Source organism: Egretta garzetta, unplaced genomic scaffold (assembly GCF_000687185.1).
Source record: "Egretta garzetta isolate BGI_Z169 unplaced genomic scaffold, ASM68718v1 scaffold70, whole genome shotgun sequence".
NCBI classification, from domain to species: domain Eukaryota; kingdom Metazoa; phylum Chordata; class Aves; order Pelecaniformes; family Ardeidae; genus Egretta; species Egretta garzetta.
In genome coordinates, this window is record NW_009258539.1 from 1,191,198 (window position 1) to 1,205,561 (window position 14,364).

Sequence of the window (14,364 nt, forward strand, 5' to 3'; positions counted from 1 at the left end):
AGTACAAATCCGTAAGGAGGAAGTCTACAAACCCTGCTACTTGGATCTTTTAAACTGCTTCTCCAGCAGCGAGCCTATTCAAGTAAGAACTAATAAGCTATTGTCCCCACTGCTAGCAGTGGAAAGCAAAGTGATTAGCAACTTAAATCTGTTATAACCTTTTTATTAAAAATAATTCTATTTTGAAGATAAGCAAGTTGTATGTAATTAAATTTACCTCATTGTCCTGCTTTTCATCCCCAGACATGTCATCATCTACATCACTGCCTGTGCCTTCAATTGCAAGGATCCCATTCCTGATGGCTGGAATCATGTACAGCTGCTGAATGACAGAATTCATGTAACAAGTGGCACCAGCATTTTTTAGTCCTACAAATCCCTTTGGCGGTCGAGGCCCAACAGGTGGTAGATACTCCCATTCTGTAAGCGCTTCACAAGCTAAAAGAAAGTAGCAGAACGTGATTAGGAAACTATTTTGTTATAAAAGAATTAGACCATCAATGCAGTACAAAGGGCAGCTGCATAAAATTAGTATTAGTCTGTATCACACTGCCATTCAATAAACTAAATGTTCCACCAGAAAACTTAATTGTCAAAATTAACACAACTTCTATGAACAATAGTTCTATCTGTAATCTTAACATTACACCATTTTCTTCTATTGCATAAGTAAAAAGGTGACCAGACAAAAATTCAGTCTATTTATGTATCAAACAGAGTCTTCCCTCAATACCAGCAAGATTCTTAGCTGAAGAATTCAGCTGAATCAATCTAGAATATAAAGCCAATTTATAAGCCTTTCACAACTTTATAATCCTTTTAAAATTACAGTATTCACTTGTGCCTCACTTTTCCTTGCCAGGATGGGAAACAGTTTTAGACAATGCTATCTATACGACTTGTGGTAAGATTTTTTTCTCCCGAGTCTCCCTCAGACCTCTCATATCTCTTCAGAGTACATTTACAGGTTTCCTACGTTAACCTGTTGTTCTGTGGTTTTAACACAAAAAATTCTGATGTTAAAGAAAGAGCATGCAAGTTTACAAGCAAGCTTTACTTGGTATATGAAACACACAGCATGCACAGTTCGTACATGTGTTCCCTCTTCTGTCTGACATACCATGGAGATCTGGTGTTCTATCATGCTAACCAACTATTTGTGTGGACAGAAATGGCATAAAATCCTTTTAATTGTGAGGTGGTAAGAAATACACTATTTCCCAACAGAAAAGGGTGAAGAAAAAAGGATGAGGCAGGAGGAAAACCATAAAGCTGCCCTTTTCATTTGTTCATTTGAGATGGAACCAAGCAGGAAGAGACTGAAAAACCTCAAATGACTCACTGATACCACCAACTGGGCAAGTAGCACTTCCATTGTGAGAGGTAGTAGACAATTCCCACTATGGGATACTGTTTCTAGTTGCTTATAGTTTTGCTAAATTCTAATAGTTTAAACATTCTGTTAAATCACAGAATGGTTTGGGCTGGAAGGGACCTTTAAAGATTATCTAGTCCAAACCCCTGCCATGGGGACATCTTTCACTAGACCAGGTTGCTCAAAGCCCCATCCAACCTAGCCTTGAACACTCCCAACAGCGGGGCATCCACAACTTCTCTGGGCAACCTGTTCCAGTGTCTCACCACCCTTATCATAAAGAATTTCTTCCTTACAACCAATCTAAATCTACCCTCTTTCAGTTTAAAATCATTGCCCCTTGTCCTGTCACTACAGGCCCTGACAAAAAGTCTCTCTCCACCTTTCTTATAAGCCCCTTTAAGCAGTGAAAGGCTGCAGTAAGGACTCCCTGGAGACCTCTTCTCCAGGCTGAACAACCCCAACTCTCCCAGCCCTTCTTCCCATATGAGCTTGGGTTTACTTGGTTTGGGTTTTGGTTTGGTTGTTTGGGGTTTTTTTGTTGGGTTGTTTTTGGTTTTTTTTTGTTCCTCCCCCCTTCTTCCCCGTTAAAATTTCAGCCAAAATGGTTTAACTATCCCCTTTAGGGATGCAGAAAATATGCTCATTTGTTTGTTTTTAAGGAAGTCTTACGTGCTTTTTATTGACAACAAAATCTGTGTTCAGTAAGAGCCTTTTGCCATCCTTGTGAAAATCAGCCCAAATTTCATTTGACTATTGGCTTTTGAAACACTAACGTTTTCAAGTTTTTGTACAGACGACAATTGCTATAATCTTTCTCCAGTAAGAAGGAGAAAGTTCTTTTAAGAGCAGAGCTGTGCTGAGACAAGGCCAAAACTGAGAGAACAAACATTTGAGAAAGGATTATGACAAGCAGAGAATAAGTACAGAACTAAAAAGGGAAACAGGACAGTGGACCTCTGTCTGTGTGTGGACAATGATGACAAACTAGGTGAGCAACCAAGAGACTGGCACTAAAACTAAGCTGAAGATACCTGGTGAGGTTCTGGGATTGGCTAGGCAGAGCCTGAAACGATGAGACAAAAGTAGAAGATACAGACAGAATGACGTTCCTGGGAGCTGGTAGGAATGAAGGGGAGTAGCCAGAGCTCAGGGTAGGAAGGGTCAGACTGTGTAAGTGACTGGGGCTGGAACTTGGATGCAACCATGTAATGCAAGTCAGTACATTTACTGCATAAAGAAGAACAGATAAAGGCTACACTGACAAACTTTTTCTAGATTTTGACTGCCTGATTTTGCAACATTAAAAGCAGCCACAAACCAACCACAAACTAAAAACCTCAGCATCTAGTTCAGCTGATAATATAAACGAAACCTATACATAATATATACATCAAAAAGTAGAAAATAGATAATTAAAAGTATTACATACTAGTGATTGCTGTACCTATGTAATACATTTCAGTCAAGGTGTCTACTATCTGTTTGAGATTTCGGACACATCCAACTGCTAGTGCAACTAGTAGCTCAAAGCCAGCATTAATAGTAGCTGGTGAACTACAGACTGGTATGGCCTGCTCAGCAGGCAATTCTCCATTTCTCATGTATTGTAGATAAACATTGGATGCTGGAAAGATGAAATCATCTATCAACTCCTGAAAAAAGAAAATAAATCACCTGTTACCATAGAAATGCACACTATAATAGAATAAGAGTTATTATATAAATTAATGTCTGAGAACCAGAGTAGTACTTAAAAACAAGAGTTAAAATTAAGACCAACACCATAACAAGCTTTTAAATTTAGAGCAGAATAACTCCATTCTAAATTGGTTCCCTGCAAACCCACTCCCCCACTGCAAGTTAAAAATAAATCCGTATTCTTCTTGATTGGTAAAAATTTTCTTTTGCCAAACTAGTATTATCTACAAAGCTCTTTTATCAATTAGTGCTGAAAAACGCAACATTGCTGCTGTGTAATATCAGAGGTACAAAGAAAACACGTCTGATTAAAAAGAAGCTCAGATGTCATACATTTGTTCAAACCTGCCATAAACTTTAATAGCACTAATTAAAACATGTGGAGAAAAGACAATACAGGGATAATGAAAGAAAGCAGTCCTGTACAGGACTATCCTAGCTCACTATCCTTGTGTGATGTTTGCCAAGTCTTGGAATAACAGCTCACAAGGTTACAGCAACTCCATACGCAGTGGTTCCAAAGAATAAGCATATTAAGCACCTTATGAGTGAAATGTGTAATTTTTAAAAAAAATTCTTTTTAAAGAAAATATTAAACTCCAATTAGAAGCCCTTGTTAAACAGTTAAATTGAACTTTTATGGTTACAGACCACAAGATATGAAGCTTCTTTTTACCTATTTAGAGTAAACACACCCCCCCCCCCCCAACTCCATAGATCAAAAATCTTTAACTTACTTTAATGAGATTAGCACCTCCTTTTTCACAACCAATATGGTATTTCTTCTCAGGTGTCTGGAATGCTAACAACTCTTTTGTTACTCCAAGGTGACCCTCTAAGATAGTTTCTTCAACACCTGTTTCCCCTGTTCTTTTTACTTCATCCTGCCATTTGAGAGACAGTTAGGGTACTCTAAATAACATACATTTACCAAGCTTAATACTTTACAACAAAGCAGCAAAAAGCTGATTATCAGAAATAAATTGACCCTAAAACTTACCCTAATCCTCTTAAGCCAGTCAATTTCATTATTGAGAAGAACTTCAGCATTGGGTACATTGATATTACTGTTGTAAGCATAGTTAAGAAGATGTCTTAAGAGAGTGAAGTAGTCTCCAGAATGCTTAGCTCTCTCTCTTGCAGTACTCTACAAAACCCAAAAACAAGTGATACAGAATTCATACATGCTTCCACTTATAGTGCAACACTAACATATTTTCCCTAAAACTAGCAGTAAATATAAAAGAAAAGAAGTGTAAGATAATTTTTAACCTTTTACAAGTTTACAGCTGTATTTAGCCTTTAATGAATAACTTCTGGACTATTTGAGTAGCAGTTTCTATACCTGAATGGGAAACAAACAATGAAGTGACGAAATGTTCAAGAGAGCCATGAGCATGCAGAATTGAAAAGCCCTAGCAGGCCCAGCAAGAGAAGGCAATAACTGTAGGTATCTATCTGCTCATGATTTTTATTTGAAGGTTAGCATTCACTGAAGATCAAATGCATATATTGAACTTTATTGTTCACATTCTTATCAGAAAATGCAAAAAAGTTCTTTTCCCCTCATCTAACTCAAATGGAAATCAACTGTGGTGCTTGCCCATAGGTCAAAAGGAATCTGTATTTTAGTGACTGTTGCTAACAGCAATTTATCATGCCTTTTCTTGCAAACATTTTGTCTTATTAGTTTTTACAGAAATTTTTACAGAAATTCACATTGTACTGAAGCCTTTACCTCTAAAAACTTACCCCTAGAACAGTAAACAGCAGAGTAATGAAGAAAAGGAGAGGTCTCTGTCCCATGCAACACCTGGTAGCCATTAAAAAGAATTGCTCCTGTGCCATCTGACGAACAGTTCTGGAAATCATTTAATAGAAGCATTAAATACAATCTCCCTATCCAAACAGGACATTTTAAAACACAATTTGTGCTTATCTGCTTAATGCCATTTTCTAAAATGGCACATAACGTAAGAAATGGAGATACTTTAATTATTCGCTACTCATCATATTGTTTCTCCTTGCAGTGAAATTTTAGACACATGAAATACTATTACAAAACCTGTTCCACAAAACAAGTATTGAAAGGTACAAGAAAAAGAAACTTACCAGCACCTAACCACAAGACCTTTGCAACTGCCAGCAAATATTGCATAACACAACACGCAATTTGCAACTGTAAGTAAATTTTTGGGTTTTTCTAATCAAGCACCAGTTGTGCCTGAAATAAAAGATAAAACTATCCTAGTAAAAGTGCTCTTATGTATCACTACAGCAGTTTGCTGGGCATCTACGAAGTGATCAAAATTTATCATCAGTAAGAAATGAGAAAAAAAATCCCCCTGAAAATACAAGTGGCTAGAGTTAAAGGAAATTTTTTATTTAAGAACTGTATCTAGCCACTGGAATAATGTGGGAATGGATAAGCTTAAGGAAAAGAAAAAAAGGCAAACCCTGTTCTTTAAAGTTGTAAGATTAATTGTCTGAGCATTGTAGCTTGTAAAAACTGTTAGAAACTACTCTGCTTGGGTGGGGAGAGAATACAAATGAACGTTGTGCTTTACGGAAGTATCTCAACGTATAAGAAACTGAATTTTAACAGTGTCTTTTTGGTGTGGCTCTCATTGTCTTCTGCCCATGAGATCGCTGTGGAAAGCACACAAAAGAATCCTATTTCCTTCAGAGTTCTTTCGTGTGCTGTTAACTGTGCTTCAGAAGATATGCAAGAACGACCATGAGTTCAGAGGAAAGATGCACCTAGCCGAGCATTCCGTTTCTGGTATACACCTAGGAAAGTGCACAAAAAAAGGGAAGCACGCAGTGACACTTCTCCAGAATGTTCTCTCAGCTTCTAACAATTGCTGGTTCAAGAAGACTACCAAAAGCATATTTCATAGCCCTCACTGGACAAATTCATCAAAGAACCCCTCAAACTATTTCCAAACTGAAGGTTTACACTGCTTAAATGTCATGCTCCAGAAGTTCTTATACAAAGAAACACTGTTCTCTATTTATTCTCCCTTTGCTACTTCTGATTTTAAAGGTCTCTGCGGTATTCTCCTCCCACCATTTATCTCTTCTCCAATACAAAGTGCCCCAAGCTATTCAGCTGCTCCTCAGATGGAAGTAATTCAGAGCTTTGATCTCCCTTGTCACCCTTCTCTGATCTTTGCAAGTTCTACTACGTTGCTTTGAGTTGCAGAAGACTGCGGGGTGCAGGGGGGCTTGTTTTGCTCTTAATAATAGTTGACATTTTATGGGCTCCGATTGCTGAGCTGACATTTTCATAAAACTTCTCACAGACATTTCTTTAAAAATGCAACCCTTCAACTGCTTGGGACACATCACATAGACACTCCTCAGGTTCATGCACTTAAAAGCAGAATGAAATAGATGAAGGTGGTATTCTCCTGAAGTGAGAAATGTCACTAAGGAAACATACTTCACACTGTTATGTCTCTAAGGAGCATGCAGTATTTGAACACAAGTATTACATTTTTGTGAGGCTGTAACAATCAAAGAGCTCTTAAGGAACCATGGGAGGGATGCAGCTGCCTAAACGCAGACATCTAGTGCCACATTAGACACCATGACAACAGCATTGAGCTGGCAGATAGGACAGAAGTTGCATGAGGAACTCACACTCACCTGGTGAAACAGCTGGAGGCCAAATGCCTCCATCAAGGCAGGCACCCTGAATCCCATCCTACTGATAGCTCTAGGATACAGATTTCTGTTTAGTTAACAGAAGTCAGCCTCTTCAATGGGTATAAGTGCCATTGCTTTACACAGGCAGTAAGAAGTTTTGTTTATTTGGGCCACGTATGTATGACCACCAAACACTTTGCAGCCATCGGCAGAATAATTCTGGGTTCCAGGATCATTTAGGACTAACTGTTTGGCTACTGGCTGTTGACTAAGCCAGTCTTGTATTCAGGGGTCACCACTATAAAATCAATTACTTTGGAGAGTAAGAACTGCTCTAGTATTTAATATTAAACATTTTGCATTCTGTTTCTCCATTTATAGGTAGCATGGTTATGCTGCAAGGAAATGGCAGAATTCCCTTACAAATCTCAAACTCTGAAAGAAACAAACAAATCCCACCAATCCATCTGATCTTTTCCAGAATGATCGTATGTGTGAGATCTGAACTTGATCATCTTCCTTGTCTTTTATGGTGCACCAGAAACATTTTCTCACATGCGTATTTTTGCTCACATTGTTCTCTGATTGAGGACAGGAGATTAGAGAACAATAGTTGAAAATGGAAGGATATTCAGAATTCTGTCTGGTATTTACTAAACTTTCTTTGCACTGCAACACTAAATTTGTTTCCACATTAAATGAATTTTTTTTTAGCTTAGTTCAACTTCACTGTCCTCATTTTCAAAGCGGTCTTCCGTTCCTACACATGTTTATGGTATTCTATCCATCACGCAATAACGAACAGTTGCATTCTAAGTGAGATTATCATACGTATCAGAAGTTTTACAAGCATATGAGAGAAAAGAGGTCAATGGTTAGCTTCTTGTACTAACAGTATGAACCATTTTTCCATATAACAAGTTCAGTTCATTTCCCATGCTGGTGGAGAAAGAAAGCAGAGATAAGGAACTGAGCAGCAGTCCACTTGAATAAGAGAAGCCCTTAAAAGCTAACATACCTGGGGAACTAAGTCACTGCTGTTCAGACACTGACTGACGTGCCAACAAAACACGTGGAAAGAGAAGTCCCAGCGTGGGGACACATGTAGTTTCTTCCAGTATTTTAGGAAAGAAAGTCTCTTCAGAGACTAAATTGTCTAAGACTTACAAATTTAGAAGCTCCCAATTTGAACCAATAGTTCACTTCCCTAGGGAAATATGGCCAGAACAAAAAGATCCTCACAAAGGGCATCTGCAGTTTTCAAATACTGAAATGGGACCGAGTCACCTTTGGTGTAGCTCTGTCACCGGCACTATTCTGTTTGTAGAAACAGAACATTGCTATCATGTTAACAACTATTTTAATATTTTACGTTGTGCTGTAAATGTAAAACAAAGCAGACTAGTAATTTTTTGTAACCAATGAACAGTTAAATGTACTCATTCTATGGGTTTTGGTGGGGTTTTTTTGGTGGTTTGTTTTTCTTTAAAGTAAACATCAACACTGCTATTCTGTGAGTTCTTGCAGCAAAAAATGTGTTATGGGCACAGCATTTTTAGAGTGGGAAAGTTCATAAAATAAATTCATAGTAACAAAAGAATATCCCAGTATTTTCTTCTTTCAGTTATTCTTGATGACAAAATCCTGGCCCATTAATCCAAGCCAGTGAAAGCAATAGCAAATAAGAAACTTTTAACCTTGACACCTGATAAATGATGGCAGAGATAAAAACAAAAGAAGAGAGATACCTAGCTGTGCTGACAGCTTTCCAGCCCACATAGAGTGACAAGAATCTCAGTTTGTGATATGTGAAGTTTAAAGAAAGGTTTTAAGACCATTTCATGACAGTTTTAATGAGAAGTTTTAATGCTCTAATATTGCCAATAAATAAGCAGGGAGATCACACAGATTTGGACACTATTAGAAAATAATCTTTAAGTTCTCCAAAGTTATTATTTGTGCAAACACACTTGTTATTTATAAACTAAAACTGAGAACTGCTCACTGAACTTAATATGCAAAGACTTCTATCTGCAAAGTGTTGATACCAAACACTAACTGAAATATAAACAAATGCTGGTGAACACTTGATAAATGTCACTTAAATTCCAAGTACAGTGCCAGTAAGTCAAGTAACTACAGTTAATTTTATTATAAAAATTATCACCCATTACTTACTTATGTACAATTAAGATCATGTAAATAGCCACAAGTCTGATAAATCTTTGGACCCAAATTAAAAAAAAATAAAATAAAAAAAAAAATCAAAGGATGTGGCAGCACTAACACTTGCCCATGCTATTCAGCTGTACTGGTACTCTAAATCTGACATGTGGCCAACATACACTTACTGTCAAAATAGTAACTTGATATCAACTGTTGACAGTTTTAAAAATAAAATTTAGTGATTTCTTACTCATCAGCCTTGAAAGTTACCAAAAATAGTGAAAGACAGCTTGTTTCATTTAACGTGTAAAATTACAACACATATTTGTCAGCATGTTTTGTTAAACTTATCTATCTTAAGTGATAATAACAAGCTTCAGTGATGCTGAAAATTCAACGTCCTGTATCACAGGTTGCAAATTAATAAAGCTTGTAGGATTCTGATAATAACATTCCACAGTTTCAACAACATGTGCAAGTAGTCCACTGTGAAGAGATACTCTAATGATACTATTGATCCTTTTATTATGGTGAATATTCCCAAACATAAAACTTTTCAAACTCTTTTATCTGGAAAAGTAAAAAAACCCAAAACATGGTGCTGAAATTCTGACCCCAATCATCTCAGAGCGTCACAATCTGACTCCATTTTAAATGTACTGAAAGGCTTAGACAACTTCACTGATTTCTGGTCTCTGTCATTTCTCAAAGTTAAAATATTAATGGAACAACAGTAGGGGTATCTTACAAAACTAGAATTAAATCTTTAGTAACAGTTCAAAGCACTGGTAACTTTAAGTCTAATAACAACATAAAAAACTTTCCACCTGGATGGCTTCTAAAAATACACACCCCAATACTTCACATCACAATGTCAAATGGGCTAAAAGTCCTAAGACATGCATCATACAGATGCTGTACTGTGCAGATGCTGTGTAAGGAGCACTGTAGGAATAGGCTGGAGATAACAAGAGATCCCTGCACTCTACGGCAGGATTGCAGGGCAACTGAACCACACAAAAAGTCCCAAGTTTACGACTCCAATACAAGAAAACCAGAGGATTAAATCTTAACTTCCCCCACTCCTCAAATTGCTAGCACTGTATCTTATCTTTACTTACAGAAAAAGTATAGGGAAGTTCTTCTATACCTAAGCCACTTAAAAATTCTCATGTAGCAAGTATTAACATAATTTCTGAAAAACATGAAGTACCTATTATTTTATTCTAAGTAAGTTGTTCTAAAGCCATCAGTAGCACATTATCAGGCATCCAGCTGGCTTGACAATATCCTCCTTATGAGTACAAAGGAGATGGGACTGGTACAGCTACTACTTTAGGATACATATCCAAATTACAGCATTTATTGTTTTGTAAAATAATTAAGACAACTGCAGAAAAATCACTTAAGTAAGAAGTCACTGCTCTTCATTTAGGCTTTATACTAATTTTGAGTTGTAAAATAATATATGTGATAAAAAAAAACCCAAACACCAAAACTTACTTGCTGTGACAGTGCAATAGCAAATCAATGATAAACGTCTGCCATGCCTTTTCTTTACTGAGTGCATCCAGTGCCGTTGGAATCAAAGCAAAACACAGGGTCATCACCTCCAATGCTTCACAACAAACTTGTTCATCTTCCATGTCTGGTTCATTTCCTGCATTTGTCTGTGAAAATAAACAAGAGAGCACAAAGTGGGTATAGAAAAAAATCCCGAGAAACACAACTGGCCCCAAGGTATATACACTGTATACAAACACAAACCACAAATTTGTATACTAAGTGATTATCAGTGCCAAGTATTTTATGCACTCCACTCAGATGTGATTCAAAGCACTATGCGGGATGACCTGAACTTCTAGTACTGTGCTTCTCAAAGGAGCATTCCAAGCACAAACTTAAGGAGCCAGAAGTTAAATAGGATGCCTGTAGGCAAAAGTTACATCAGTTAGCACTGTTGGGTTTTTTGGTTGGTTTGTGCTTGGGTTTTGTTTGCTTGGGTTTTTGATTTTTAAGTAAGATACTTTTCTTCACTACTCAAACCCTGGACTTTAAAGCTTTGGAAACAGTTACTATTTGAAGAGACAAAGGTTGTAGAAAGGCTGTAGTGCTCTAGAAATCATCAAGAAGTCCAGTTTTACAAAGCTTTGATACTCACAACTTATTTGACCAAAAGCTTAATACTGCTAGAATTTATTCAGCACTTCACTATTTTTCAGAAACACCAAACAGCTGAACCAAGGAAGTTCTGAAGAAACTGAATGTGAGCAGGTTTCAATCTTAATTCATCAGTAATCATGGCTGCAGGTTAGCAACATTAACCAGAAACATAAAATAAGTATCTGTTTTACATATGGAAAAGTTATCAAGACTAAGTAGGCAGAAAGAAGGGATTACAATGTAGAAGAGACAACTAATTGTAAACAGTGGAAGAGGACAAAGTATGTCTCAGTCTGGCAACAAACACTACTTTGCCTTTGTACAACAGCTAAAAATCAGGGACAGTCACTACCATTGCAGTGGGAGGATGTGGTAATTCTGACACATCTCAAGACATGACAGTAAAAGCAGAATGCTTTCAACAAGTTCAGGACTGCACCTTCCCTGTTTAGAAAACAAAGTTATTTCTGCATGGGTGTAGGGATCTGCTAGAAAGGCAAAGTACATTTTATACTCAATGAAGTTCTTCCCTATACTGGGGCACCAAGAGCCAACAGGTCTGTACAAGCAGCACACTTGCAGTACTTCAGATGGGTATGGGCCTTCTCTGAGCTAATAGGGAAATGGCAGTTTGACACCACTGAAAGTTGCACACAGTTGTCTTCAACCACTGGGAGGACTCCGATACCAGAATTTTTTGAGGCAGGAGACAGAATAAAAGTCACGCTCTCCAAATAATTTATCTTGACTTTAAAAGTGCAATTGGATTAATCAGTTAAGTTTAGAAGCTTCTTAAAGCGCTCAGAACATTCTTTCAGAAGTCATACTTGATGGGACTAACTCTGAAGTGCCTCTTAAAAAAAAAAAAAAAAAAATTTACCACAGTTGCCTTTGATGTTTTTAGGAATCCTGACATGTCATTCCTGACTCCAGAAAAATCAGTCTGCTTTTGTTCTTAAACTAACATTTTATGATTAATCTCTACCCCACATACTTAGTAAAATACTGCTAGGACCTATGAGTCAAAAGGCTAAGGTCTAGTGGTCAACTTAGAAAATGGAAAGCATTTTCCTTGAAATACTTTTTCCTCTAACCCAGTGTTTGCCAGTCACCGGTATATTCAATCTTTATAAAATTACTATAGGAGTTACTTCCTCTCATCTATAACCAAACACAATTCTCTTAAATTAAGAATGTTTCTTTTCTTGCATCATATCCCTCTACTTCTGCAATACTTTCCTTTAATGTTATTTTAACAAAGTGTACTTAATTCCCCCTTTTTATTACTTCTGCAATTTCCTCCTCTTCTTAAGTTTCCAAATTTTTCCTTCAATTTTTATTTCCCTTTTGCTTAGGATAAACCAAATGCAGCTGCCGTTTATTACATATGTCCCTATAAGCGGACAATAAAAATAAAACCAACCCCCCTCAAAAACTCCAAACCTTGAAGGATGATTGATAATGCACAGCTTAAATTTCACCTATTTTAAAACTTCAATTGTTTGAAAATATTGTTACAGACCTCAACTGTACAATTTTCACCCAGAAGAATGTCAGAAAAGAACATTTAGGCGTATTTTCCTTTAGGTGTATTTTCTCTAGTGCACTACTGCTCTTAAAACATCAAATGCATAGATATAAGAGCACATCTTCATGTGCCTGAACTGTCACGCTAACTAAACCACATTTTACATGCAAGTTATATCACACCCTGTCCCCCAAAGCAACCACAAAAATCCCAGCTTACTTAATGAAGAAGTAATTCTCACAGCAATAGAAGCAGATGCCATTATACCACTACATAAGCTAAATGGAAAGGCGTTGCATTTTGCTGAAGTAAATATTCTTCCTATTAAAGGATCATTTAAGCAAAACAACTTAATACACCAAGAATAAAACTTCCCTGTATATTGCTTTCCTTTTTCTATTCTCAGGCAAGTATTGATGAGTACTAAACTTGATTTTATAAGGCAAACAAGGGAAGATATTTACAGAGCAAAATTTTTGTTAAATCACTTTCAAAATACAGATTACTATTTCCTGTAACTGTAAGCAACACTCATTGAACACCAGGTGTGTGATAACATGCTAATATATAACCCCAAACTCCAAACAATTTGCGTAAACCACATGTGAAATCATTAATATAGTTTGCATATCTACATAATAAAAGGAAAAAAGCCACATAGGATTAGCGATTACTTCATTTTACCAGTGCTTCAGTGCTACCTTCAGATCAGTTAGCTTTTGTTTCTCATTCTAGACTGCACATAATCTTTAAATCAACTTCTGTAGAACAGACCTTTTAAATTTGAAGACTAGAAAAATTAGCATTGCAAAGAAGTGCTTATTTCTTATTTAGGTATGGAATCTAACTGGGCTGAAAACATGTTACAGCAGCTTACAGAACTGTTGCATTTTTTAACTGACACCAGATGCAAGTCACAATTAAATAGCTACTGAAAAAAGTAATTTGGAATGGAAAATTGAACTGTGGTATGGCAACTGACATCTCAGACTAGATTCCAAAATACATCATCACCAAGATAACTACCTAAAAGCTTATCACACTCTAAGCCTGACCTGGTTGACACTGTCCCTTTTATAAAACAAAGGGACCGTTATATATAGAAAATAAATTGCTGAGGAATTCTTACCTTTTCATAGATTTTACTAATTTCCTCATTCGAGCTGAAAACCAGCTGAACTGACCCACAGCCTGATGCCCAAACAATTTTTTGTACTGCCCTAATAACACAGATATCAGGGATGTATTTTGAAGCCTGAAAAAAAAAGAGAAATAAACCAAAGCAACATGAAAATGCAGTTGCAAATAACATTACAATGGATTCTAAATTCTCACAAATGTATTTATAGAAAGTTTAAAACTTAAAAATTTAAAACTTAACAAAGAATTTGTCCTTAAATAGAGTAAAAAGACGTTGTATCTTGAAAAGCATTTGTACTTCACTTATGTAATACGCCATTTTTTAACAGAAAATAGCATGTATTTCAGATATATTACAGAATCCTAAATCTTAATGCTACAAGTACCAGGAATTACAAGAAAGTGAAAATTTTTGATAAATTACCAGACTAAAAAAAGAATAATGTATCGGAAAAATGTTTTCAAAATACCCATTAACTTCTTTAAATCTATTACATCAGGTTTCTGAAGTCTGACCTAAGTGTAACAATATTCAAAATCCATTACAAAGCAAAGCTTGTACAGAACCTGCCTAGTTCACCTATGCCTCTTTATGCTATTGGACACTGAATTTTGTAATTGCATATAGAAACAATTAAAT

General features: G+C 36.5%; 1 protein-coding gene across 5 annotated transcripts in view; it reads right to left on the bottom strand.

The window, feature by feature from the left end:
* Positions 1-14,364, bottom strand: part of USP9X (ubiquitin specific peptidase 9 X-linked) — a 77,720-nt gene that overhangs the window by 19,833 nt on the left and 43,523 nt on the right. For 4 of the 5 annotated variants that reach the window (XM_009646346.2, XM_035901768.1, XM_035901751.1 and 1 more), the window contains 7 exons: positions 13,714-13,839; positions 10,397-10,563; positions 4,829-4,937; positions 4,077-4,223; positions 3,814-3,960; positions 2,808-3,030; positions 218-438 (listed from right to left, as the gene is read on the bottom strand). In XM_009646346.2, the coding sequence (XP_009644641.1) occupies positions 218-438; positions 2,808-3,030; positions 3,814-3,960; positions 4,077-4,223; positions 4,829-4,937; positions 10,397-10,563; positions 13,714-13,839 (1,140 nt within the window). The remainder of the gene's footprint in view (positions 1-217; positions 439-2,807; positions 3,031-3,813; positions 3,961-4,076; positions 4,224-4,828; positions 4,938-10,396; positions 10,564-13,713; positions 13,840-14,364) is intronic. The other variant, XM_035901763.1, reaches the window with a different exon arrangement.